The sequence below is a fragment of the Carcharhinus amblyrhynchos genome, chromosome 4 (assembly GCF_965287045.1).
Source record: "Carcharhinus amblyrhynchos chromosome 4, sCarAmb.v2.hapA, whole genome shotgun sequence".
Lineage (NCBI taxonomy): Eukaryota > Metazoa > Chordata > Chondrichthyes > Carcharhiniformes > Carcharhinidae > Carcharhinus > Carcharhinus amblyrhynchos.
Genome location: NC_137327.1, coordinates 86,089,482 through 86,115,243, shown reverse-complemented (window position 1 = coordinate 86,115,243; position 25,762 = coordinate 86,089,482). Strand labels below are relative to the sequence as shown.

At 43.2% G+C, this 25,762-nt stretch overlaps 1 protein-coding gene across 1 annotated transcript; it reads right to left on the bottom strand.

The window, feature by feature from the left end:
• Nucleotides 1-1,888: 1,888 nt before the first annotated feature.
• fdx1b (ferredoxin 1b) lies at nucleotides 1,889-24,149 on the bottom strand. Its single transcript, XM_080188208.1, has 4 exons — nucleotides 23,940-24,149; nucleotides 13,228-13,352; nucleotides 12,083-12,212; nucleotides 1,889-2,637 (listed from the first exon to the last, which is right to left on the bottom strand). Exons 1-4 carry the CDS (start codon nucleotides 24,104-24,106, stop codon nucleotides 2,526-2,528), a joined length of 534 nt encoding a protein of 177 aa, XP_080044334.1. The 5' UTR covers nucleotides 24,107-24,149; the 3' UTR covers nucleotides 1,889-2,525.
• Nucleotides 24,150-25,762: the final 1,613 nt, after the last annotated feature.

Sequence of the window (25,762 nt, the reverse complement as noted above, 5' to 3'; positions counted from 1 at the left end):
AGATGTCCTTGTTGATAAAGCTAATACCATACAGCCCTGAAGATGCTAGGGACAATTTCAGATCAATGCTAAATTAGCTGCCCTCTTCTGCATAATGATTGATTGCCAATGTTACCTCCTGCATCCCTAAATAAGCAAGGGGGAAAAATCAGGTAACTTTCTTGGCTAATTAGCCTGTAACTTCTGACTGCCACACAAAGCTTCAGATGAAGAGTCTAAATTTTTTGTCTCACAATCTCCTGGGTGAAAACAGAACATACTAGTGTCAGGGGGATTAGCAGGGTAAATGTGTGGGATTGCAGAGATAGAGCCTGGGCGAGATTATGGTCAGTACAGACTCAATGAACCCTTTGGCCTCCTTCTGTACTGCAGTGATTCTACGTGTGTATGTCTAAATCACAGAAAGTGTGAAAGGGCCAAACCTGACAAAATCTATCTGGTGTAGGTGGGGAAGGAGAGTGACAAACTCAGAATTAGAACACTGGAGGCACAGGACCAGCTTTTGACCCACTAACTTCAAATCACAGATAAATTATAAAACCTAACTCCATTCATGTTTTAACTCAAAGATGTTGCCTGCTGTTGAATGAATCATGACTCTAATGCAGAGTTGGAAAATGACAATATTATCACAGGGTACATTATGGTGCAGTGATTCAGATACTGACTTCTCAACTTGGGATCTGCACTCAAGGCCATTTCAGTTGGTTAACATGAATCATTTGTTTGAAGCTTGCTGTGAAATAAGACTGGGCTATTTCAGCCCATGGAGTTAAATTGCTCTTAATTTGTTACTTACGTGGCCATCTCTTTTCCGTTGTCATAGACTAGTTGTTGTGGAGACATGGAAATAAGAGTGGAGTTGGGAAGAGGTTGCGACCATGTAACCCATGCTATTGCGCACGAGTCCAAGCGTATCCAACAAAAGGCAATATTTGATTCCTGATCATTTTGTCAATTCATTTATACATTAGCAATTCTAATCATGTATTTTCACAATCGCATATGTATGTATTTGACATCATATTAAGTGAATAGTATTCTGCATTATTGTCTATCAAATTGTAAGACCCCCCGATTAAATGTTTGCACAGGATCACCTATATGCTAAACACTGTTCTTAGTGGAAACAGTAACATTGCTCTGGCACAGATTCTTCTCCTGAAGTTATGGCTGGATACAGAAACTTTACTCTCTATCTAACCTGAGCCATATGACCTGCCCTGCAGACGCCACTGGGTGAAGAAAGGGATAACATTTCATTCACCAAATCACTTCAAAGGCATAAACTTTTCAAAAACAAAAGCCTTCAACACCAACAGGCACTTTTCTTACCAGGAATGTATTTTGTTATATGTCTTTATCTAATCAGTTTAACGTTTGCCCATTGTAAGTCCCATCCATCAGTGATATCTTCATTGACAATGTCTTGTTGGAATTTAACATGTTGAGGCCAACCTTGAGCCTGTGTTAGTGGTCCATGGGATTGCCAATGGGGTCGGAAAATCCAGAGGGAATAGGGAAACACAATTTTCCCCGCAGAGATGCCATTTCCTGATTTTTCCCTTCCCCTCACCAGTGACGCCAACATGGTTCATATCCACAAAGGATGAGAAAATCATTTTAATGGATTTAAATACATTTTAATGTGGTTACCCAGTCCCCATCCCTCACTGAATATTGAAACCCCACCAACACGATGTCACATCGGCAAGGTTTACAACAGGTTTTGCAAGACGAGATTCAGCCGAGGGGAATCCCCCAGGATCACAAAGTATGTATCCCCCACAGAGGGGGACATGGCTGGACAGTATGTTGGCACTGCCAGATTAGCAGTGCCAGATTGGCATATTGTCAACCTGGCAGTGCCAACCTGTGCCAGGAGCAGTATCAGAAGGTAGTGCCAGGGTGGGCCTTCATGGGACCCCCATGGTGGGGAGGTTTCCAGTTTTGTGTGGTGGTAGGGTTGTGGGGAGGGGAGGAACGTGGGCAGTGAGGGGGGAACTTGCAGGCGCGAAGGGAAGCTGGCAGTGAGGGGGGAAATCGCTGGTACGAGGGGAAGTGGGCAGTGGGGTTGGGTAGGGAATTCTGGTATTACATGCATGGTGTGGGTGGGTAGCGCCCTAATACCTGTGGTGGGTGGGTTGGGGAGAGGGGAGTGCAGTGTGGGTTCCACTTCAGTGCTGACTGGGAAGTCCTTTAAAACTGCACCCTGATCTCTGTGAAGTACGTTGAAGTAAGTGAATTGAGTGTGTGGATTGATCTTATTGGCTCGACAGGCCTCGCTCTGCCAGAGTAAATCCCATCCACTCACATTTTACTCAGAGAGACTCAAGGTGTGGCGAGAACACCGGGTGATGCTGGAGAACTACTCACTGGGTTTCAGGCTGAGCCTGACACTTTAAAATATGCAAAAATTCCACTCCTAGTTAAAGTTTTTTAATACAACGTGGTGTAGTCGTGTCTCTTCTATGACGTTCTGAGAGTTGTTGCTGAGATATGTTGCCATTGTTAAATGTGCCACATCACTGCCCCTTTGCATCAACTGATTTTCTGAGATCGGACATTTCCTTTGGTACCTTCACAGTTACTCCGTCCAAAGACTTCTTCAGACAAATCTGGCAGCCCAGTCGGGACCTGAAATGTGAAATGTAAGAGCCATGAGAGCATTTTTTAAAACAATTTTTCCAATTAAGGGGACAACTTGTTAATTATTGAGATTAATGAGGTTCAAAAGAGTTTTATCACAAGCAAAGGACTCAAAGCATGATAATCCCATCCAATCCTTCTGCCTGTCCAGTTTTGGATTTGTTAAATTAGGCAGAGTAGGATTGGTCTTGTGGGGCAGTTGCATTATGCACAGGGAATACCTAAATTTTATCTGAAACAAAATTGAAAGATTGATTTCAAAACAGAACTAATTTCATGGTACCAATCTATAATCTAAAATGCTGAACACTACATCTCATTTAAGATAGAAGTTTCTGATCTTTACTTGACTGAATGGGTGACCAGATAACCATTTTGGTTGGGTTTGTTCTGCAGTTTTCTGAGCTATCTACATCTTTGTCAGTGTTCTCAGCTCCGAATCCAATCTTTCTTAGATAGACCAATATTTCTGAATTGGCTACAACAGGAACATAGCCAAGAACAATAAAGATCTGATAAGCTTGATTTACATGGGCAATGATTTGTACATTGACGCTTGAACAGATTTCCCATCGATTGGCAGCTTCACTTCAATATTGCGCAGCAGGTAAAGGCACGTGTTAGCTTGGCTGTAACTCCCCAACAGTAGGGCAGCCTGCTGACCTTCACTCTCAGGTTTCTCACGAATCATTACCTCTTGAGCAAAGTATTGACCGACAACAATGCTTTCGAGCCTATGGCCTTCTGCAGGAAAGGAAATGTGGAAAAACTGATTAGGATTTTCATCAAACAAAACCAACTAAGTATATAAGGCATCAGTTTACGTTTGGACATCTCCTCACAATAACTGCAGCAGATGTACCAAAATGTTGGATGTTGAGGCAAAAGTAGTGCAGCGCAAGGTTCAATTCATGAAGGACTTATCTCTGTGGTTTTTGTGACGCACACAAGTCATAGAGTCACAAGTCAAATGGTCATTAGTCATAGGTCAAATGGATCTAGTCATGGGCTAAACACTGACATTTTGCTGCTTGTCCGAAAGGGCATTTCCTAAAATAGTCACAGGATTTTCCAGCCCCATCCGTGGTTGGGATTGTTCGGTCCTCCAAAAGTCAAAGGATTGGAAAATTCTGGCCACAGCTTTCTTCCATGTAGAAAGTCTTCCCTTTGAAACCATGCTGCAGCAATAGCTTCAAGGTCCCTCAACTGACACTGAACTTTAATAACACTTAACAGAACAAGAGTAGATTTTCTTTTGTAACGGTGGTTAAAGTAGCAAGTGTGCTGGGGTTCCAAGTGTCTGTTTTCATGCTTTTCAAAGTGAGGAATGTTAGTGCTGGGGAACATTTGCCTTTCATAGAGCTGTTATCAGCATTGAATACTCTCAGCTTTGTATTAGTGAAAGATGGATATACCGTGAAGCCCCTCAGATTTGTCCCAACCTTGCATCATACATTTTAACCTGAAAAATTGGGTGGTCAGCTGATTAAAATGGCTGAAATTGAGGGTGCATCAGGAAATCAACAGCATCTGAGAAACATCAACCATAAGTTTTGTGCAATTGGCTGCATTCTGGAACGCCCTCCGCCACCCTCCAGGGTGGGTTGACTATAATACGTACACCGCAATTAGCAAATACTGTAACTTAGCATTTTGAAGTTAGCTCTGAGCTTGGGGATTTTAGAATCATAGAATAGCTACCGTGCAGAAGGTAATTTGGCCCATCGAGTCTGCACTGACCCTATTCAATCCCACATATTTACCCCACTAATTGCTCTAACTTATATACCTTGGGACATTAAGGGGCAATTTAGCACAGCCAATCTGCCCAACTTGCACATCTTTGGAGTGTGGGAGGAAACTGGAGCACCCGGAGGAAACCCACGCAGACACAGGAGAACGTGCAAACTCTCGGATTTGAACCCGGGTCCCTGGCACTGTGAGGCAGTAGTGCTAACCATTGTGCCACTATTTTCTGAGATTCCTGAAACTTACCAGCAACAGAAATGAGAAGAAACAGCAAGAATTGAGGGTGTTGAACAAATGGTAGGTAAAGTTAAAGTTTATTTATTAGTCACAAGTGAGCTTACTTTAACACTGCAATGGATTTACAATGAAAATCCTCTAGTCACCACACTCCGGCATCTGTTCAGGTACACTGAGGAAAAATTCAGTGTAGGCAATGGACCTAATCTTTGGACAGTGGGATGAAACTAGAGCCACCACTGTCACAATGCTGCCTGCTGCAGAAATTGGGAGAACAGATCTCATGTTGAAGACTTTTTGAAGCAAGCTCATTTGCTATCCGTGAGTAACAAAATGCCCCTCTTTGGACAACCAGATCCATTCGACCCTAACATGAAGCAATATGTCAAATACTTGCACTATTTTTAAGGCCATCAAATTGGCAGGGGAAGAGAAACAATGACAATCTTATTAACAGCCTACAGGGCTTTAACCTATAGCCTGATAAGGAGTCTGACTTTTCCAGATGCACCCAATTCCAAAACTTTTGAGAAGTTTGTGGAATTAGTCAAGGGACATTATCACCAGGAGCCTTCAATAATAATGCAGTGATACAAATTTAATTGGATGACAAGAGCCTCAGGGGAGTTGATAGTAATGCTCATGGACAAAGACAAACCCTCAAAACAAAGGGTTGAACTGTGTAAGTTTGGGTCTGCACTCAATGATATGTTGAGAGACAGGCTAGTCTATGGTGTTAACAACAGAACTATACAAAATAAATTATTAGCAGATGCAGAGATTACTTTAAAGAAGGCATTCAGGGTCACTCAGGCTATAGAAAGTTCTGAAAGAGGGCAGAGTGTGCAAGCAGACGAGGTCCACCATGTTTCACAGGGAGTTTCTGGTAGTCGAAGCACCACAGAGGAGGATGCAGAAAGAAATGAGCAAATAGGCTTGGAGCAAAAGAGAGAGCAGAGGTATAGGGAATTTGGTCCACTGACCAGGAGCTATGAAGAATGCCACCAGTATGGGGGAAATCATCTCCAGGAAGAATGTAAATTCAGGGAAGTTACATGGTACACCTGCAATAGGAGAGGGCACAATATTGACAAATGCAAGACTAAGCAGAGCCTACTGGGGACCTTGGAAAACATTCTAACTCCAGTAGAGGGTGTTGAGAAGAACACTAAAATTGCTTCTGAAATATATAGGTTAGACAACATTAAGGAGGACAAAACAGCCCCAATTACGATTATGTTGATGGTGGATTTCCGATATAACCTCCCATTTGCTTTGAATAATACTAAGACTGACATAACAATGTCTAAATAAAAGCAAATTACTGCGGATGCTGGAATCTGAAACCAAAACAGAAAATGCTGGAAAATTTCAGCAAGTCTGGCAGCATCTGTGAGGAGAAAAAAGAGCTGACGTTTCAAGTCCAGATGACCATTCGTCAAAGCTAAAAGGTACTGATGTCTCGTTGCTGGCCCAAAGTCACATGCTGGAAAGGGGAGTGGGGTGCAGTGGCTGCCTGCCCAATTTGCAGCTATGATCAGTCCAGAGCCACAGGCAGAAACTCAATTTCTTTAAATATGTCTAAGTATCAGTGTTTCAGGAGGTGCGGGTCATTGTTCACATTATCAACCTCCTGGAAGAAGACATCCAGTTAAGTGGGTCACCTGATCAGCACAAATTCAACAACTGTAAACACCACCAGTTTAGTACTTCTTTGCCTCTGGCTCCTTCCAGAGATCTGCAGGGGATATATTTACAGAATCTTGCAATTTGCTGCCCACAAATTTATCCTAATTGTGACCAATGTCAGGAATGGTGTGCACCAATTAGACACAGTGACTTTGTGACTCTCTGGATTGCCAAATGTCCCAGAAGTTATCACATGTGGCAACCAGGATGCCTCCAGATAATCCTGGAATCCTCTACAACTGCAAGGTCTTCCATTCCCATCAATTTGCAGCCTGGGCTGAAATTAGATTGGGAAGCAGGGATTCTGATCACTTTGAAAATGCTGTGCGAGGAACCCCCGGCTGGATCCATTAGGGCTTGTCTGACCTCTCCATGTGGGACGAGGAGGGGGGAATTTGTTCTCAATCGAGGGGCTGATGAGAAAATTTCAGAAAGATGAAGTTTGATATAACATTTAGGTATGATTTCTTTTTAACATGAGGCTTGCTGGGCAGAAAAAGATGAGTAGTAAATAAAGATGATATTAGAGTGTAATAGGATGAGAGCATCTGATTCAGGCTCACTCATAGGCTCAGAGTGTTCACTCGCTCACCCTCACCAGCTGTGAAGGTTGATAAGGTTAAAGTTAAAAGTTTATTTAATAGTCACAAGTAAGGCTTACATTAACACTGCAATGAAGTTACTGTGAAATTCCCCTAGTCACCACAGTCCGGCGCCTGTACAGGTCAATGTCCCTAACCAGAATGTCTTTCAGACTGTGGGAGGAAACCGGAGCATCCTGAGGAAACCCAGGTCCCTGGTGCTGTGAGGCAGCATTACTAACCACTGTGCCACCCACAGGAGTTATGTGGTGGGATTTTCTGGCTCTTTTGCCTAAAGACTGAAAAATCCCATTTGAGATCAATGGACTTTTGAATGGTCCACCCTGCCAGCTAGAATTCCTGTGGTGGCTGGAACAGGAAAATTCAGCTCATGATGAGTGTGGGTGAGGTGAGCGAGAACCCTGACACTGGGGCTGAGCCAGCCTTTTGGACACATTCTGTCCCACACTCTCACCTATCCCCCCCCCCCCAGCACATGCTCACCACCCCTGTCCCACACACTCTCTCACAACACCCTCCCCACAATCTCTCTCTCAACTCACCTCCACATTTTCTCACTACACCCCACACTCACTCACTGACCCTCCCATACTCTCTCACTGCCCCTCCTCATACTCTCTCACTGACCCCCCACACACTCTCTCACTGCCCCTCCCTCACACATGCTCTGTCATTGCTACCCCCACACGCTCTCTCATTGACCCCCACACTCCCTTACAGGCCCCCACATACTCTCTCCCTGCTCCCCCGCTCCCCCCACAGTGTTCCAGGGCTCCTCAATGGAATCCCCTCTGCCAGCACTACCTTCAGCTCTATTTTCTGTCCCCTCGTCAATTCTCAATCCTTGCTCATTAATTTTTCCCAACCCCCATGAACCCTAATTTTAGAAAAAGGAACAAAGTACCGTACAGGAACAGTCCGTGCTGATTATGATGCCCCAGCTAAACTATTAAAAAAACCTTCTGCCTTTACTCAGTCTGTATCCCTCTATTCCTTCCTATGCATTTACCCATCCTGATGCCCCGTAAATGTTGCTAATGTGCCTGCTTCCAAAACAAGCACATTCCAGGCACCACCACTCTCTGTGTAAAAAACTTCCCCCTCACATCTTGCTTAAACTTTCCTCCTCTCAGCTTGAACACGTGCCTTCTTGTAATTGACACTTCCACTTTGAGACAAAGCCTCTGACTACCCATCCTATCTATGCCTCTCATAATTTGTAGACCTCTATCAGATCTCCCTTCAGCCTCCTTCTTTCCAGTGAAAACAATCCTAGCTTATTCAATCTCTCCTCATAGCCAACACCCTCAAGACCAGGCAATGTCCTGGTGAACCTTGTTTGTACTCTCTCCAAAGCTTCCACATTTCGTTCTGTGTAATAACCTCTTGTGTTGCACCTTACAGGATGAGTTTTAAAAATTCAAGCATATTGCCCGGATTTTTGAAACAGCAGCAATAATCATTGGAATTCCATTTCCTTCAAAACCTCCCAATATTGATGTGCATTTCCACTGGTACCTCCCAAGCTCGGCTTTCATGGAAATACACAGCCCAGTATCCCTTGGGAAACTGCATCGGAGCAAAGTAGAGTCGGGGGAAAACTGAACAAGCCCCCCACCGTTTTATGGCACTTGCTGCCATATGGTCAGTTTAAACATCCAGTTTGAATGTTAGTGAATAGGTGAATGGATCAATGGGAGGAATAGTGAATGGGTAGGTGGATAAGTAAGTTAATAGCTATGGTGGGGAAGGGGGAAGATGGGTAGGTGTGTGAGGTTGGTATGTGTGTAAACTAGATGGGTGAGCATGCGGCAAGGTGTTTCACAGGTTGGTGGGTAAGGTGAGTGAGGGGGTAGTTGAGTGAACTGGGGTAGGAGGATATGGTGGATAGGTGGGTGAGTGGTTGTATGAGTTAGGTAGATGGGTAGGCAGATGGGTTGGTAGATTGGTGAGGTTGGTAAGGTGGGTTAGATTGGTGTAGTCATGGAGGTCAGGTCATTTGTGGGTGAGGTCGGTAAGTGGTAAGGTGGGTAAGTGATCAATATGGGTAAGTGGGTGAGATGGGTAAATGGGTATGTGAGTGGGATTGGTGACTGAGTAGTAGATAGGTCGGAAGTTGAAAGATCTGGTCGGTGGAATAGTTGGGTGGCCTGGGATAGTCAGGTGGTTGAGGTAGCTGGGGGCAGAGTCAGGTCAGGTGTCAGCCAGTCAAGTTAGGGTGGTAGTCCAGTGCTCAGGGATTTAGTTGGGTCAAGGAATAGTTGGGTAGAGTTGGGAGTAGTCAGGTGGTTAGAGTAGGTAGTTTGATCGGGACAGGAGTTAAATTGGATCAGACGAAGGTAGTCAGGTTGGGTAGAGTTGGGAGGCTTGTCATGGTGTTGGGAGGTAGCCAGTGGGGAGAGTCAGGTTGAGGACAGCCTGTGGGATAGTTATTGGGTTTTGGAGGGTAATCAGGGTAGTCAGGGCTAACTACCCAGGTTAAGTCCTGAGGTAGAGTCCCAAGTTTCCAATTTTAATTCAGAGTCAGAGAAATTCACGAAGGTTCCTAATGTGTTGAAACTTCCTGGGCAATTCCTACATAGGTCCTTATGTCAGAACTTCCACACCTCAGTCATAGGTCCAGTCTCAAGTGATCCGGAGACCGGAAGATTTGGTCTATTTTGTTTACTAATTTCCCCCTTTTCCAACTTGCTGGTTGCAACCTCAAAAATATTTAATGGTTTAGGAAATTATATTTCCCTTTCATATATCCATGCTGATTTTGCCTAGTCACATGATTCTCTTACCATGTCACTGATAACAGATTCTAACACTTGCCCTAATACTACAAGTAGAGGGAGAAGAGATCTAACAGTGAGAGTAATGGAAGGTGTTGAGTGGATAGATGTGATGAGGTGTTATGTTGCATTAAGGTGTGAGTGAATGTCAGTGGTGAATGGTTAGGTGAGGATATGAGGTGGAGACTAGAAGAAAGAGAATGGAAAACCTGCAAGGTTGGTTTGTATAAGGGATGATGTGCAGGAGTAGGACTGGGAAAGCAAAGTAAGGGGGTTGGGGTGAGAAGAACACCAGGATATCTTTAATAGGCCAGACCATTTACCTTTCTTGACCTCTTCTGGTGCTGTATCCCTGAATTTTGCATCATAATACTGCTGCTATCTTTCTTGGCAATTTCCAGCCATAGCTTCCTGCTTTCTGTCTGGGCTTCTTTCTCCCATTGTGAGGAAACAATTACCCTGCAGCTCCAGCTCCAGACAGACAGCAATGAAGCATGGTGTTGCCTTGCGGCATTGTGTGTCCATTGCTATAATTTTTCTGCAGTATTGAAATACCTGAATAGCTCTTCAAATTTCATTCTAGCATTGTCCCTTTAGAGACTTTAGCTGAAGTAGAGTCATACACATCATCACCTGCCTGCTCACACCAATTGGTTGAGAAACCCAAAAGTTGGATGCTAATGCAGTGACTGTGTTAAAAGGCCACTAACAAATGTGCTGTTGAAACTTCTAGGTTCTGCATACAGTACTGAACTGCCTCACCACCAGTGTTTCAAGCAGTTCAAATCCAACGCACTGTGGGGCTGGAAGAGATTACTGAGACAGAAGGAGTGACTTGAAAACAAGGATGAACATTTGAAAATCTAGGTGTTGCTTAACCAGGAACCAGAGTATGTCAGCAAGCACCAGAGTGATGGGTAAAGAGAACATGGCGGGAGTTTTGAAGTTACAGGGGAGAAAATGCGGGAGCCTGGCCAGGAGTGTGTGGAATAACCAAATTTTGAGACAACATGGGCATGGATGAAAGATTATACAGCAGAAGAGTTGGGGCAGGGGTGAGGATGGGTGAACCTTTGGGGGTGGAAATAGGCTGTCATGGTGACAGAACAGTTATGATGTTGGAACTCATCTCAGGGTCAAATGTTGTGAACATTCTGGTTCAGCTTCAGACTGCTGCCAGGGAGAGGAATGGAATTAATGGACAGGGCAAAATGACTTCAGTCTTCCCAATATTTAATTGGTGGAAATTTCTACTCATCCAGTATTAGATGTCTGAGAAATAGTTTGATAATTTAATGATATTACAGGAGTTGAGAGAGCTGATGATGAGGTGGTAATGGGGTCTCCAGCTTCTGAAAATTGATATTGTGCATTAAAATGATGTGACTAAGGAACAGCTTACAGATGAGAAATAGAAGTGGTCCAAGGATGGATTGTAAGTGAGCACAAGAGATAACTAAGTGGGAATGGGAAGAGAAGTTACTGATGGTGATTCCCTTGCTACAATTAGATTAAGAAACTAGTTGAAGGCAGTCTCACTCAGTGAGAGGCTTTGGAGGAGAATTGCATTATCCACTGTGTCAAAGACTGCAAAGAGGTTGAGAAGGCTTGGAAGGATAGTTTACCTCATGTCACAGTCACATAGGATATCATTTGTACCTTTGATAAGAAATGTTTTAGCAGGTGGATCCCAATTAGAGTGATTCATACATGGGAAAAACTATTAAGAGTTAGTTAGATAAAGTAAAGTTTATTAGTCACAAGCAAGGCTTACATTAACACTGCAATTAAGTTACTGTGAAATTCCCCTAGTCACCACACTATGGCACCTGTTCAGGTCAATATACCTAACCAGCACGACTTTCAGACTGTGGGAGGAAACCGGAGCACCTGCAGGAAACCCACGCAGACATGGGGAGAAAGTGCAAACTCCACACAGATAGTGACCGAAGCTGGGAGTTGAACCTGGGTCCGTGGAGGTGAGCAACAGTGCTAACCATTGTGCCACCATGACACTGTGCTGTGATGAAGGCACTGTTTGTTCTCTCAATAGGCTAAATAGCTATCCTCAATAAAAATGATCTTGTGATCCGGATTGTTTTCCAGTGATTCCTAGGGTAAAAGTACTTGGATGCCAGTTGAGGACAGAGTTATGATCTCTTTGTGGTTGAATAATGAATGCACTGACACATTCTGCAGGCTTACATGTGAAGAAGAATTATCTGTGTAATTTACGAGGCAACTAATAAATATTATCTCCCTTCAGTACTTTTGGTGGTGAGGGGGGAAAACTATTAAAATAACCTTGTTGTTGAAGAGAAGTTGACCACAGTATATAAATACCTAGAAGGCATTCTTAATTCGAAAAGCCTTTCTTACGTTTTTGTCAGTCCAAAGGCTAAATCCAACATGTCCATTTCTTCATTTGTGATCTCATCCAAATTTTCAAAAGTCTCCTTGTCAAAGATTACATGGCATGTTGAACAAGCCAAGGTTCCTTCGCAGGCACCTGCAGTAATGACAAAAGTTAGACTTCCTTTGCATTCTTACCTTCTCAGCTGAATTATGGAATTCACCACCACAGAATGTAGTTGAGGCCAAAATGTTGTCTGATTTCAAGAAGAAATTAGATATAGCTCTTGGGGCTAAAGGATTAAGTGATATGGGAGGAAGGGGGGAAATCACGATATTGAATTCAATGTCCAGCCATGATCAAGATGAATGGCAGAGCAGACTTGAAGGGATGAATGGCCTACTCCTGCTCCTAATTTCTACATTTCTATGAAGGCTCTGATTTTGCTAAGTATAGATTCCAACGGGCACTGGCAACCCTCCTGTACCTCACTAAGGTGGCCCTTATTCCTCTGTAAGGCTGAACAATGAAGGGCAGCAGGTCATTTATTCATGAGAACATTACAGTCAAGCTTGGTTCTTCCTCACTTGATAACCACACAATGATAAATTGAATAAAGATCAGAAGATGAGCCCTGGCTAATGTCTGGAGGACAATGTGAACTGTTCAGCAGCTGTAATTTAGTTAGCTTAATTTTTTTGACATTTGTTCCGATTTGGTGCTGTTGCTTGAATTGTTTCCAAGTTTATCCAGTGAGAAACCATCCCAGAAATTAGAAGCTTTATGGTGTTCCAACAACTATCCTCTCAGCTGAGGATGGTTGTTGGAACACTAAAATGAGAAGAAGGTGTTCCTCTATCAGTTGGGGGGAGAGGGTGGAAAGGGAAGATCAACACGATTTTTGCATGAAGCATGATTAACCACTGAAATGGCATTTTAGGTTGAGTGGCAAAATCGTTCTATGGGCTGTTTTGGAAAGTAAATAAGATGGGCTAAAATATTGCATTAATTTACTTTGTATTTTTCTATCTAGTGCACATCAAGATAGTGTCTGTTGGGCTTTAGTAATGTCGCTCAAGCAGCAAGAATAGCTCCTAAGTCAAGACACCATATCCTGACAGAAATAAATCAGAGCAGAATGAGATGAACAATCTGTGTTTTGGACACTCACCAAATCCATCAATATCTAGATTATGGTTGATCACAACATCAAGGAGACTTTCACCCTCCTTTGCCACTGCTGTTAGTTTTTCATTATCTCGATTGATGAAGTGCACTATCACTTCTTCATCTGACCTGCAGGAGAATTAAACAAAAAAAGATTACATCTCCAGTCAAACCAATGTGAAATACTGTACTCAACAATTAATTTAAATTCTATCATACAGGGAATGTGGCACAGTACAGAATGAGAAGACCACATTCACTCTATCAAGCCCATTCGTCCTGTGAGATAATACCTAGAGTCTTCTACAAAGGAACTCTGTCCAATTAGAAAGAGACGATTGCTTATGTAAAGTGGCAACGTTCTGCGAGCAGGGTGGCCAGTTGAGAAGGCACGCCTCTATAAACTACCACAGCCGGCACCTGTATTATTGAAATTATTCTGTATCACATTCTGACCTTCCTGTCAACTGGGCAAACCGACCCCTCCTTGGTTTTATATTTCTATAGCCCTTGTGCAATCCTTGGGCCTAAATGGCAGGTTCCATGGTACTCCTGATACTGGGCTAGAGGATTCACTAACGTCAAGTCAACAACATGCTAAGAACGTTACAGCACTCTGCATGTAAGTGAGGGTCAGGGGATTGGTGCTAGGGGAAGGAAGAACTTGAAGGCCATGAGGAGTCGGATGTGGGAGAGATATAAAAGGTTGGTAGATTAGTGACCAGGCTGGAAATAGGGCCAGGGAGATTATGATCACATTGGGGTGGGGATTGCTGCTTGGCTGGGAAGGAGGGTGGCAGCTGGTGACAGTAGGAGTGGGGTGAAGAGTACAGTGACCAACAACAACGCATCATCTTTCAGGGGTCGAGAACAGCATTTTTGCTACTCCTGATTCTACATTTAAATAAGTTCCTTTACTTAGGACTGCTTTTTCTGAGTGCAATCCACATTGGCTGATCAACATGCTATTTTATTCATAGAACCATAGAATCCACGATGCAGGAGGAGGCCATTCGGCCTATCAAGTCTGCACCAACTTGGCATCTTACTTAAGCCTATCCCCACCCCATCCCCATAACCACATGCATTCACTCTGACTAATTCCCCTCACCTACACATCTTAAGACACCGAGGAACAATTTTGCATGGTCAATCCTCCTAACCTACACATCTTTAGACTGTGGAGGAAACAGGAGCACCCACAGAAAACCCACGCAACGACGCGGAGAAGGTGCAAACTCCACACAGTCACCCAATACTATAATTGAAACCAGTCCTGGGTGCTGTGGGACAGCAGTGCTAACCACTGTGCCACCCTTCACTGTGTCACCATGACTGCCTTTGGTGGTCATTGCCAAACCTTGTCCTTTCCTCACTTAATGTTTGTTAATGTGTAACTTTCAGCTGGGTTACTGGACAATGATCAGGAACAAGGTTGCTCACTCTGGAAAGGAATACTAAACAAATGCAATTGTTACAATTTTGTATTTTTACTCTAAACAGTTTCTTTGCCTCAACATCTCATAGACAAACCCTTGCCTATGACCTAGAGTGTGCCTTTATCTATTAACCAAGCTTGAAGGTAATTTATCATGAGATCAAATAGAATCCTAGTTACAGTATTTTGGCTTTTAAAACATTATTTCATGAGATGTCAGCTGACAAAGTCAACATTTATTACCCATCCCATATTGCCCTTGAGAAGGCTATACTACATGATCTTCCTTAACTTCAATAGACCATTGCTTAGGCTACAGACTTGCAGACAATGGATTAAGTCACCAAATCAATGGCACACGCTGGATTTACAGGAGATGGAGGCCTACAAATTCTTGCTTGGATAATAGGATTAATAACAAACAGCACTCCTGTTGTACTAAAGTGCAATACCAATTTTACATTCTGTTGTTTTTGTCGATAGATTGGACTATCAGATAGCTTTAAATGAGATAGGAGAAGAAATAATTTTTTAAGATCAGATTGGAATGAACTAAATTCAGTGACAGAATTTTACAGCACCTCCCTCCTCCCGATGGGTTTTGATGCCACTCGAGGGCTTTTTCCCATCCAGCCTCAATTTATAGGCTGGCAAGCACCAGATAGATCAGGGTCGAATATAGGAAAATTGTAAATCCTAATCTTGGATGGGAAGCTGTACTAGGCTGGACATGAGAGTTGGCGCTTTCATCAGAAACCCCCTTCTGACAATGGGGGCCCTCTCTTCAAAGACTGGACACCTCCTGACTATAAGACCATAAGATGCAGGAGCAGAAATAGGCCATTCAGCCATCGAGTATGCTCCGCCATTCAATGAGATTATGACTGTTCAGATATGGTAATCCTAAACTCCACTTTCCCCCCTTATCCCCATATCCCTTGATTCTCTTACTGATTAAAAATCTGTCTATCTCAGCCTTAAACATAATTAATACTCAGTCGCTGCAGCCTCCATAGTAAAGAATATCAAATAGTCCGTTCCCTGTGAAAGAAGAAATTCGTCTTCATTTTTGTTTGAAATGGGTGATCCCTTAATCTGATGGTAGTGAGCCTGTTAGAGTCAGCAGGTATGTGCATGCCAACTTTCCCAGTCAAGCCCCTGCCATCCTAAATATTCAGGCACAAGAATGACCCTTTTAAAGGTTAAAGACATGAAAATGAACAAAGTTCACGAGATGCTTGATTTTTAATCTAGCGCTTTTATATGCTTAGATGCATTGCTAGGCTGAAATTTTACATTCCAGAACTATCCTATCAAAACAAGCTGGACCCTTTGCAGTCGGTGAATCTGATTATTAACTAATTCTTACCATGATGGAGAGAGAGAAACCAATGCAAATTATACATTTTGGGCACAGCAAAGCCATATTTTTCCCTCAGTTGAGACCAGCCACCTACATACAGATTGGGAATTTTCCTGTCTGTATGGATTAATAGGATAGAATGTAGACCATCAGGGGATTACAAGTGTAGTTATGATAGTGTCACCAGAAAGCAAGGACAGGCATATATATGAGAGGAAGGTGAACCACATTAATCAGTGTAAGAACAGCATGCAACTCTTTATCATGGTGGAATTTATGTTATATTTTGAAGTTTGTCCTTGTGCCCTGATAAGGCTAAATATCAAAACCATGACCCACAGACTTTAAAGCAATGTGTTCGATATCTGCAAGGTTGCCTGGAAAATATATCAAATTGGCCAGGAAGTACATAGTCAAGGGATTGTGCCATGGCCACTACGTCCTTCATGTGTAAATCAACATCAGATTGACAAAAGTAGGCTGACAGAAACTATTGTTTAGAACATCTTCAACTGATTTGCATAGCCATTTGATTATTATAGTGTTAGCTTCCTCCTCTCCTCAAGATACTTTTATAGAATCCCTACAGTGCAGAAAGAGGTCACTTGGCCCATTGAGCCTGCACTGATAACAATCCCATCCTCGTCCTATCTCCGCAACGCCATGTATTTATCCTGCTAATCGCCCTGACACTAAGGGATAATTTGCCTCACTGTAGTTTAATTTAGTGGGTGCTGAACACTGGGCACCCTCTAGAATAATACCAAGTGAACATTATTCATGAATGAGGCTAGAGAATGAGTGTTAGCAGATAGAACTCAAGCAAATCATCCAGACTAACTTCAGTGCAGAGGAGGTTCACAAGAATAATCCCTGGAATGAAAAGCTTGTTGTTTGAGGAACGGTTGAGGACTCTGGGTCTGTACTCGTTGGAGCTTAGAGGGTAAAGGTGGATCTTATTGAAACTTATAGGGTACTGTGAGGCCTGGATAGAATAGACATGGAGAGAATGTTTCCACTAGTAGGTAAAACTAGAACCAGAAGGTACAACTTCAGACTAAAGGAACAAATCTTTAAAACAGAAATGAGGAAGAATTTCTTGAGCCAGAGAGTGATGAATCTATGGAATTCGCAGAAGGCTGTGGGGGCTACATCTTTGAGTGTCTTTAAGACAGAGATGGATAGGTTCTTGATTAATAAGGGGATCAAGGGTTATGGGGAAAAGGCAGAGAATGGGGATGAGAAAAATATCAGCCATGACTGAATGGCAGAGCAGACTCGATGGATTGAATGGCCTAATTCTGCTCCTATGCCTCATGGCCTTATAGTGCAAAGTAAGGGAATGTTGCTATGTCAGTGGTGCCAAGTTTTGAATGAAACCAAAGTCTAATGAGCTTATCTGGCATTTCAAATGGGCATTAAAAAAATCATTATAGAAGGGCAGACAGCTTCTCTGATGCCCTAACCAATATGTCACCTTCAACCAACATCACCAGAAAAACAGGATGATTGGTCATTCATGCTATGGCTACTATGGAATTATAACAGAATCATACAAGTGCTGAGTGGCAACAATATTTGGCTACATAGCATTGGTCACTGTACTTCAAGAAAATCCATTGTATGCAAAGTCATTTCTAAGAGGCATGGAAGTGTGTTACATTAAAGTATATCTATATGTCTTCATTTTCTTTCTCTTAGCTATGAAAGTTTACTTATTTGTAAGCACTTCTGACAAGTTACAAGACATTAAGTGATTCTATTTTAATGATACTCACAGGGATAGTTAAATAGATCAAAGAAGAAAGTTTTCTCTACCTCTGAAATTCCTTCAAGTACAGTTCTCAGGTGACAATTTAAATTGTACCCTGTGAAGTTTTAAAATCTGTACAATTTATTATGGAATGTGAGTGCAATGGCCAAGTCACTTTTGTGGGCAGGAAAAATGTGTACACAACTTCTTTGGTTCTGTCACTCATTCATCTGTTTTATAGAAATAGATAGTACCCATTATTAATTCAATCGCAGAGCTTTAAGTTTCTAGATGTGCAGATCGCAACAACCTGTCCTGGTGCCCCACACTGACACTATAGTTAAGAAAGCCCAACAGCATCTCTACTTTCTCAGGAGGCTAAAGAAATTTGGCATGTCCACTACGAATCTCACCAATGTTTACAGATGCACCATAGAAAGCATTCTTTCTGGTTGTATCACAACTTGGTATGCTCTGTCCAAGATCACAAAAAAAGCCACAATGGGTTGTGAGCGAAGCTTAGTCCATCACGCAAACCAGCCTCCCATCCAATGACTGTTGCTCCCGCTGCTTCAGAAAAACAGCCAGCATAACCAAGGACCCCATGCACCCCAGACATATTCTCTTCCACCTTTTTCTGTCGGGAAAAAGGTACAAAAGTCTGAAGACACGTGCCAGCTGACTCAAGAACAGCTTCTTCCCTGCTGCCATCAGATTTTTGAATAGACCTACCTTGCACTAGGTTGATCTTTCTCTACATTCTAGCTATGACTGTAATATTACATTCTGCACAGTCTCATTTCTTTATATATTGCATACTTTGTATAGTGTGTATGAAATAATATTTTTAACAGTGTACTAATACATGTGACAATAATAAATCAAATCAAACAAATCCTCAGCTCCCCCAATCTTTGTAGCAACAGAGATGGAAAGAGTGCTGTAGTTTAAAGTTTTTAAAAATTTTATTAGTGTCACAAGTAGGCTTACATTAACACTGCAATGAAATTACTGTGAAAATCCCCTAGTTGCCACATTCTGGCGCCTGTTCAGATACACTGAGAATTTAACATGGCCAATGTACCTAACAGCACATCTTTTGGACTGTGGGAGGAAACTGGAGCACCCGGAGGAAACTCATGCAGACGGGGAGACTTCGCACAGACAATGACCCAAACTGGAAATCGAACCTGAGTCTCTAGTGCTGTGAGGCAACAGTGCTAACCACTGTGCCACACCCACTGTGCTCATCAATGGCACTTATGAATATAAATTGTATTTTTGCAACTGCAGTGAACAAAACAAACAACCTCAGCTATAACTACTTCCATTTATACAGTACCTTGAACATGGAAAAAAGTCTCAAAGTGCTTCATGGAGGCATAACAAGACAAAATGCACACCGACATAAAGAAGATTATATTGAGGGCAAGCCAAAGCTTGGCCTAAGAGCTGGGCTTTAAAGAGGAGCTTAAACCAGAACAGGGTGATGTGGAGATATCTGAGCTTAGAAATGGAACTCTAAAACATGGTACACGATCTTACCAGCTTGCTACCCTTGTCAATCAGCGTGCCGAGCTGGGAACATAATATGAGTGGCCAAAAATCTGATTCATGCCCCCTACTTTACTGGCGTGAATGGCTTCATGCCCAGAAAGTGTGCAAGGCATATTTACGTAGGATTGCCAGCATTTTAAATATATCTACCAAACTTGGCACAGCTGCTTCCGCCCTCCCAAATGCTTTCCACTTCACCGGCGAGAATCACTACTGCTCTGTAGTAGTGGGCACCATGGCCATGCTGGAGGGATTTGAGGTCATTGAAGCTCCTGGGTGGTCAGGGCTTGACCAGACAGTTCCCATCGGGCTGTGCTCACCTGGCAGTGCCCAGTGGGCACTCTGCTATGTCCACCTGACATCCTGGCAGCACCATAAGTGTGACGGAGCAGTTCCAATGGGCTGGGATCCAAGTTAGGGAAGCCAGAGATATAATTTAAGGTTAATTTATTATTGTCACAAGTAAGCTTATATTAACATTGCAATTAGATTACCGTGAAAATCCCTTAGTCACCACACTTCAGCGTCTGTTCGGGTACACTGAGGGAAAATATAGCATGGCCAATGCACCTAACCAGCATGTCTTTTGGATTGTGGGAGGGAAACCGGAACACCCAGAGGAAATCCATGTAGACACGGGGAGACTCTGCACAGACAGTGACCCAAGCTGGAACTCAAACCTGAGACCTTGGCACTGTGAAACAGCCGTGCTAACCATTGTGCCACAATGCTAAGTGGAATGGCCACTGGACCAGTACTCCAGAATTCCAGGGTAATGCTCTGGGGACCTGAGTTTGAATCCCAACATGGCAGATGGTGAAATCTGAATTCAATAAAAATCTAGAATTAAGCCTAATGATGACCATGAAACCATTGACGATTGTTGCAAAAACCCATTTGGTTCACTAATGTCCTTTAAGGAAAGAAATCTGTCGCCCTTCTTTACTGGTCTGGTTGACATCTGACTCCACAGCCACAGCAATGTGGTTGATTCTTAAGTCCCTTCTGAAATGGCTGAGCAAGACATTCAGTTCAAGGGCAATGTTGACAGTAACATGAGTATGATGGGTATAGAGGGATATGGGCTAAATGTGAGCAATTTGGACTAGTTTAGTAGTAAAAACTGGGCAGCATGGAGAAGTTGGGCAGAAGGGCCTGTTTCCATGCTGTAAACCTCTTTGACTCTAATTAGAAATGAGCAATAAATGCTGGCTCAACCAGCTATGCTGACTTCCCATCAATTGAAAAATTGGATTGGTAGACTGGGGTTATGGCTATGATGGAGGTGGGCTTTGCACAATTATGGGTGGGTGGACATGCAAGGGGGGGCTATGCAAGGGGTATATGAATAGGGGAGCTGTGCAGAGGTGGATTGAGGAGGTGTTCATAAGGTGGGAGATAGAGCAGGGGGTGCGGAAGTCAGGAGTCAGGCTGGGAATCCTGGGAAGAAGAAGTGAGGAGGCTTTTTGATGCAGAGTTGGGCAGGGCAGGAATACTATCTCGGCGTTCCAGGACTGATTAAAACATAAAATATCACTCCAACCTTCACACTTCACACCCCACATTCTCCCCATGTCCATCCATGCTGCCTCATGGCCATTCATATCAATATGCCAATCTATGCCCCTCTATCCACCCCATGGTTCCTCATACTCATGCAAGTAAAATGTCCCTCTACTCAATGTTTGTGCCCATGTCCTCCAAGCAATCTCATGGTCCTTTGTAGCCTGCATTTCAACTTAGTGCCAATTCATGCCTAGCTAGCCCATCCTTCCTACCTATCACTCTGTCCTTAACCCATCCATTCCCAGTCACCTAGTATCCACCAAGGGCAAACCTCGGGAGCTATACTGACATAAATTGTCTGTCTTCACACCCTTCTCACCCCACTTGGAGAGAGGATCAAGAAAGTGTAACGTGACCATTGGTGATATGGGAGGAGATACCACGCTGAATTTTTAAATCCCTTTTATCTCTTTTGAGTTCTCCATCATTCCACACACTTTGCACAACAAGTGGCAGGTGCTTTCAACATTTGTTTCTTTTTCACTGCTCTCCCACATCCCTTGTCTCTCTCCTTCATTTCAGCTGCTGAGGAAGTCAATGTCACTCAGCAAGGAGTGGAATGCAATGTTGTAGAAAATGCTCCGTTACTTGATGCGCCTCTCGCTATATAGTCAATAGTCAATATTTCAAATAGTCAGCAAGCAGACTTCAGAGGCTCGGTTAGAGGAAGGATTTGTACATGGTGATTTCACTCGGCACATGTCTGCAACAGCTAGGACAGGGGCCTACCCAATTGTACACTGAGGAAATGATTGATATTGAGTGATAATGTTGTCAGTGTGGCTACTGGGAACATGTAGACAACAGCACATGGCACAATGAAGTCTGCCAAGCAGACAAAGCCGAGTGCTCTTTCCTCATTTTTCATTCTTCCGGTAAGAAAGCAGGTGTAAGTATTCCTCCTGTGTAGAGAGGTTCAGTGTCTTCCCTGATGTATTGGCGCACTGCAAACTGGGAGATGTTGCTGACATCATTTGTTGCAGCTAAAAGGAAGCCCATATAAAATTATGGGCAACTGTGACCTTGACAGCTATAGGCTGTACTGTCCATGCTCTGCAAGTGTAACAGATGGCATTACTAGATCTCAGCTCTCTGGTAAAGCAAAAAGGATATTGACATTGATCTGCAGTTAAGCTGAAGTAGGCAGAACCTGAAAACCCATGATTAGCATGATCTTCTGTTCCAAGCTTTTCTATCTTTGCGGATAACTTCACTAGCTCTGTGACGTATGCCTTGCAGTTCTCCTTTTCCTCCATTCCCAAAAGCAATCTTTCCACATCATCCCTGTCTATAGGTAGACTATAGGAGTGCAAAACAAAAAGCAAAATGTCCCCTTATGTCAACAAATTGAACCGTGAAGAATGATGGAGAATTGCTGAAAATGTCAGCAATCACAGGCACAAATCCTAAATCTGCATTTAATCCATAAATGCTACAACATCCCAATGTGTCACATGGTGGTTAGCACTCCTGTCTCACAGCACCAGGCACCTGGGTTCGATTCTGCCCTGGGGTGATTATTTGTGTGGAGTTTGCACACTCTACAAGAAGTCTAGGGGCCAAATCTTTGTGTATAAATTTCTATTTAGAAGGATGCTGGTTGGCACTCCTGCCATAGCTGCTATTTCCTGACTAATGAATGGCTCCACCATATGGGATACAAAACATTGTTTAAGTTTAGTGTCATAAGTAGGCTTACATTAATATTGCAATGAAGTTACTGTGAAAATCCCCTAGTCGCTACACTGATTCACACATTTGGGTATACTGAGGGAGAGTTTAGCATGACCAATCCACCTAACCAGCATATCTTTCGGACTGTGGGAGGAAACCCACGCAGACACAGGAGAATGTGCAAACGCCACACAGACAGTGACCCAAACCGGGAATCGAACCCAGGTCCCTGGTACTATGAGGCAGCAGTGCTAACTATTGGGCCACTCTAGAGACAAATGTAAGCAAGACAGAAAGAGCTTGAATTTACGTCACTTCTATCACATCTTCAAAATATCAGAATGTGTTGCACAGTCTATGAATAACTTTTGAGACACACTGTCACTGTTGAATGGGATTGTTGACAAAATGTAGCTGTCAGCCTGCCCGCAGCAAAAAAAAATGAATGACCAGACAATCTGATTCTGGCGATATTGCTCGAGGATTGGACACTACCAGGACGCCAGGGTAAGTTTCTCCCATTCAGATAGTGCTCAAGAATCTCCTACATTCGCCCGTATCTGACTTGGACCTGAAAAACGATGCTCCTGAAAATTCACCCTCCCTTCATTATTGAGTCGCACAATAAAAGCGAATGATTGATAAGCAGACCCTACACACAACCTGACCAAATCTCCACACTGGTGCTTAATACTCAACCATGCATCACGCAATCTGTCCCCATAGGAAAACATCTGACCCAAAATCGTAGAAGCCCTACAGTGCAGAAAGAGGCCATTTGGCCCATCAAGTCTACACCGACAACAATCCTACCCAGGATCTATCACCAAAAACCCAAACATTTACCACTGACACTAAGTGGCAATTTAGCATAGCCATGGCCACTCAATTTAACCAGCACAGCTGTAGGGTGTAGTAGGAAACCAGAGCACCCAGAGGAAACCCACACAGACACAGTGGGGGGCGTTGAAAACATGCAAACTCCACACAAACAGACACCCGAGGCTGGAATTGAGCCCAGGTCCCTAGCACTGTGAGGCAGCAGCGCTAACCACTGCGCTACCGTGCCGCCCAAGAATTGATCTTGTGATCCCTGGTTTACAAGTTCTAAACACTGAGCTATGGGGTTGGGAACGAAGGTGCATAGACATGGTTCGCTGCTACCATCCCATCCCGAGACAAAACATTTGCCCACCAGCAAGCTTGAAGTTCAATAAGTGGCTAAATAAGGCCAACAATCAGAGGCTAACGTGGAAAGTTTTAGTCGGTCATGGGGCTCCCACTGTGCAGAAGGACGGCATCTGCCTGGAGGCACCCACTCAATGACAGAGTCTGTTTGAAAAAGCAACTGGAGTTATGCCTCACCTGTTGCCCTCAGATACAGGTGACAAGCTGAAGGATCTTTTCTGTTGGTTCACAGCAGGCTGGCAAACTCTGACTCTTTTAACTGTCGAAGCTCTGAAATACCAGGCTCTCCCACGAAGCAAACAACACAGGGATCGTAGCTTGAAAGCGCCACCAACCACCATCATACTGACCCACGTTGGTGAGTTTGGTGCTGCTGTACTCAGCTGAGTGTGGATCCTTTAACTTGTGACTTGTTATGGTTGCAGCTAGGCTTACATAATAATGGTGAAAAAGAGGGCTGGGATAGTTGGATTTGCCCCAAGGTTAGAAAGTGTTGCAATTGAAATAGTTTCATCCTTATCGTACTGTCATTCTGTGCTGTTGCCAAAGTCAGATAAGTGAAAAGAAAAAAAAATACTGAACTCTGTAAATCTGAAAGGGAAATGGAAAATGTTGGACATGTACACCAAATCTGTCAGCATTTGTAAAAGAAATACTAACCTATTTCAACTAGGCGTCCTTTATCTGAACATGTCTTAGTCTTGATTAAGGGTCTACATCTTTCAGGTTTGTATTCTAGCATTGGCAATTCTGATTTTAACTAAATGGGTGGAAGTCATAAAGCTTCCAACTTGGGTTTACGTGTTATTCTACAAAAGTTATTTGGTTACATAGGCATTTTTCACTATCATAGACTCCAGAGGCAAAAGAAAACCTCCACTTAATAATGAATCAAGTGCTCACATTCACCCCAGAATCAAAATCTTCCAAAGTAGTATTCAAAGTCAGATTTCCAGGCAACACAAGGCATGAGGCCAACAGCAGCTCCTCCTGTCCGGTGGCTGTGAAGAAAACTCAAATCTTGATGAAATATGGAAGTTTCTTGGGTTTGAAAAGAGAAAAATGCTCAATGGTTGAAAGTGTATTGCCCTTGTTTATAATTAGGAATCTTCAACATTGGCAGCTAACAACTTGCACTTAAGCTAATCAGACTTGAATAAATGGAATGTGTTGCAACATTGAAATATTGTCCATTCATTGTCACACAATTGGTGGCATGGTGGCACAGTGATTAGCATTGCTGCCTCACAGCACCAGGAACCTGGGTTTGATTCCCAGTTTAGGTCACTGTCTGTGCAGAGTTTGCACGTTCTCCGTGTCTGCGTTGGTTTCCTCCGGGTGCTCCAGTTTCTTTCCACATTGTGAAAGATATGCTGGTCAGATGCATTCACCTGAACTGGTGCTGGAGTGTGGTGACTGGGGGATTTTCACGGTAACTTCATTGCAGTAGTAATGTAAGCCTACTTGTGACTAATAAATAAACATTAATTAAAATTGATACTAATGTGAATTTCCTGGTCTGGAGAGTATTAAACAGATTGATGTATTTCTATTCATGTCTGATACTGACTGACAAAAACAAAGGATATCACAGTCACAGAAAAACTGATTTCATTTATTTCCCAGTTTCCTTAACTGAGAACAGCTCCAGCAGTTCCCTGAATGTACACCACTAGCCAAACTACACTACATAAAATACAGAGTGAATTCTTTGCGTGAGTCTAGTAGGAGAAATTGACCAGTTATTTGAAAATGGAGGGCACCTCAATCAAACACCACATCCCACAAATGAACTTTAGAATAGGAATAAGTGGAACATATTCAGGAGACAGGGAACTCTAATTGGCTTCCCCCTTCCCAATCTTGGATATTTGTTTTCTGTTCGTCACCAGTCGCGTTGCTTCTCAGAAAGTAATGGGGCCTATTGAGGAATGTGAAAGAACTTCCATGACACGTGAGTGCAGCACAATGGTTAGCACTGCTGCCTTACAGCACCAGAG

Coding starts and splice junctions, on each gene's coding strand:
- fdx1b (XM_080188208.1), bottom strand. CDS start 24,106: ATGATGGTGGTTGGTGGCGCTTTCAAGCTACGATCCCTGTGTTGTTTG. Junction 13,353..23,939: donor CCTGTATCTGAGGGCAACAG/GTGAGGCATAAC, acceptor ATTCTCCTGCAG/GTCAGATGAAGAAGTGATAG. Junction 12,213..13,227: donor TCTAGATATTGATGGATTTG/GTGAGTGTCCAA, acceptor TCATTACTGCAG/GTGCCTGCGAAGGAACCTTG.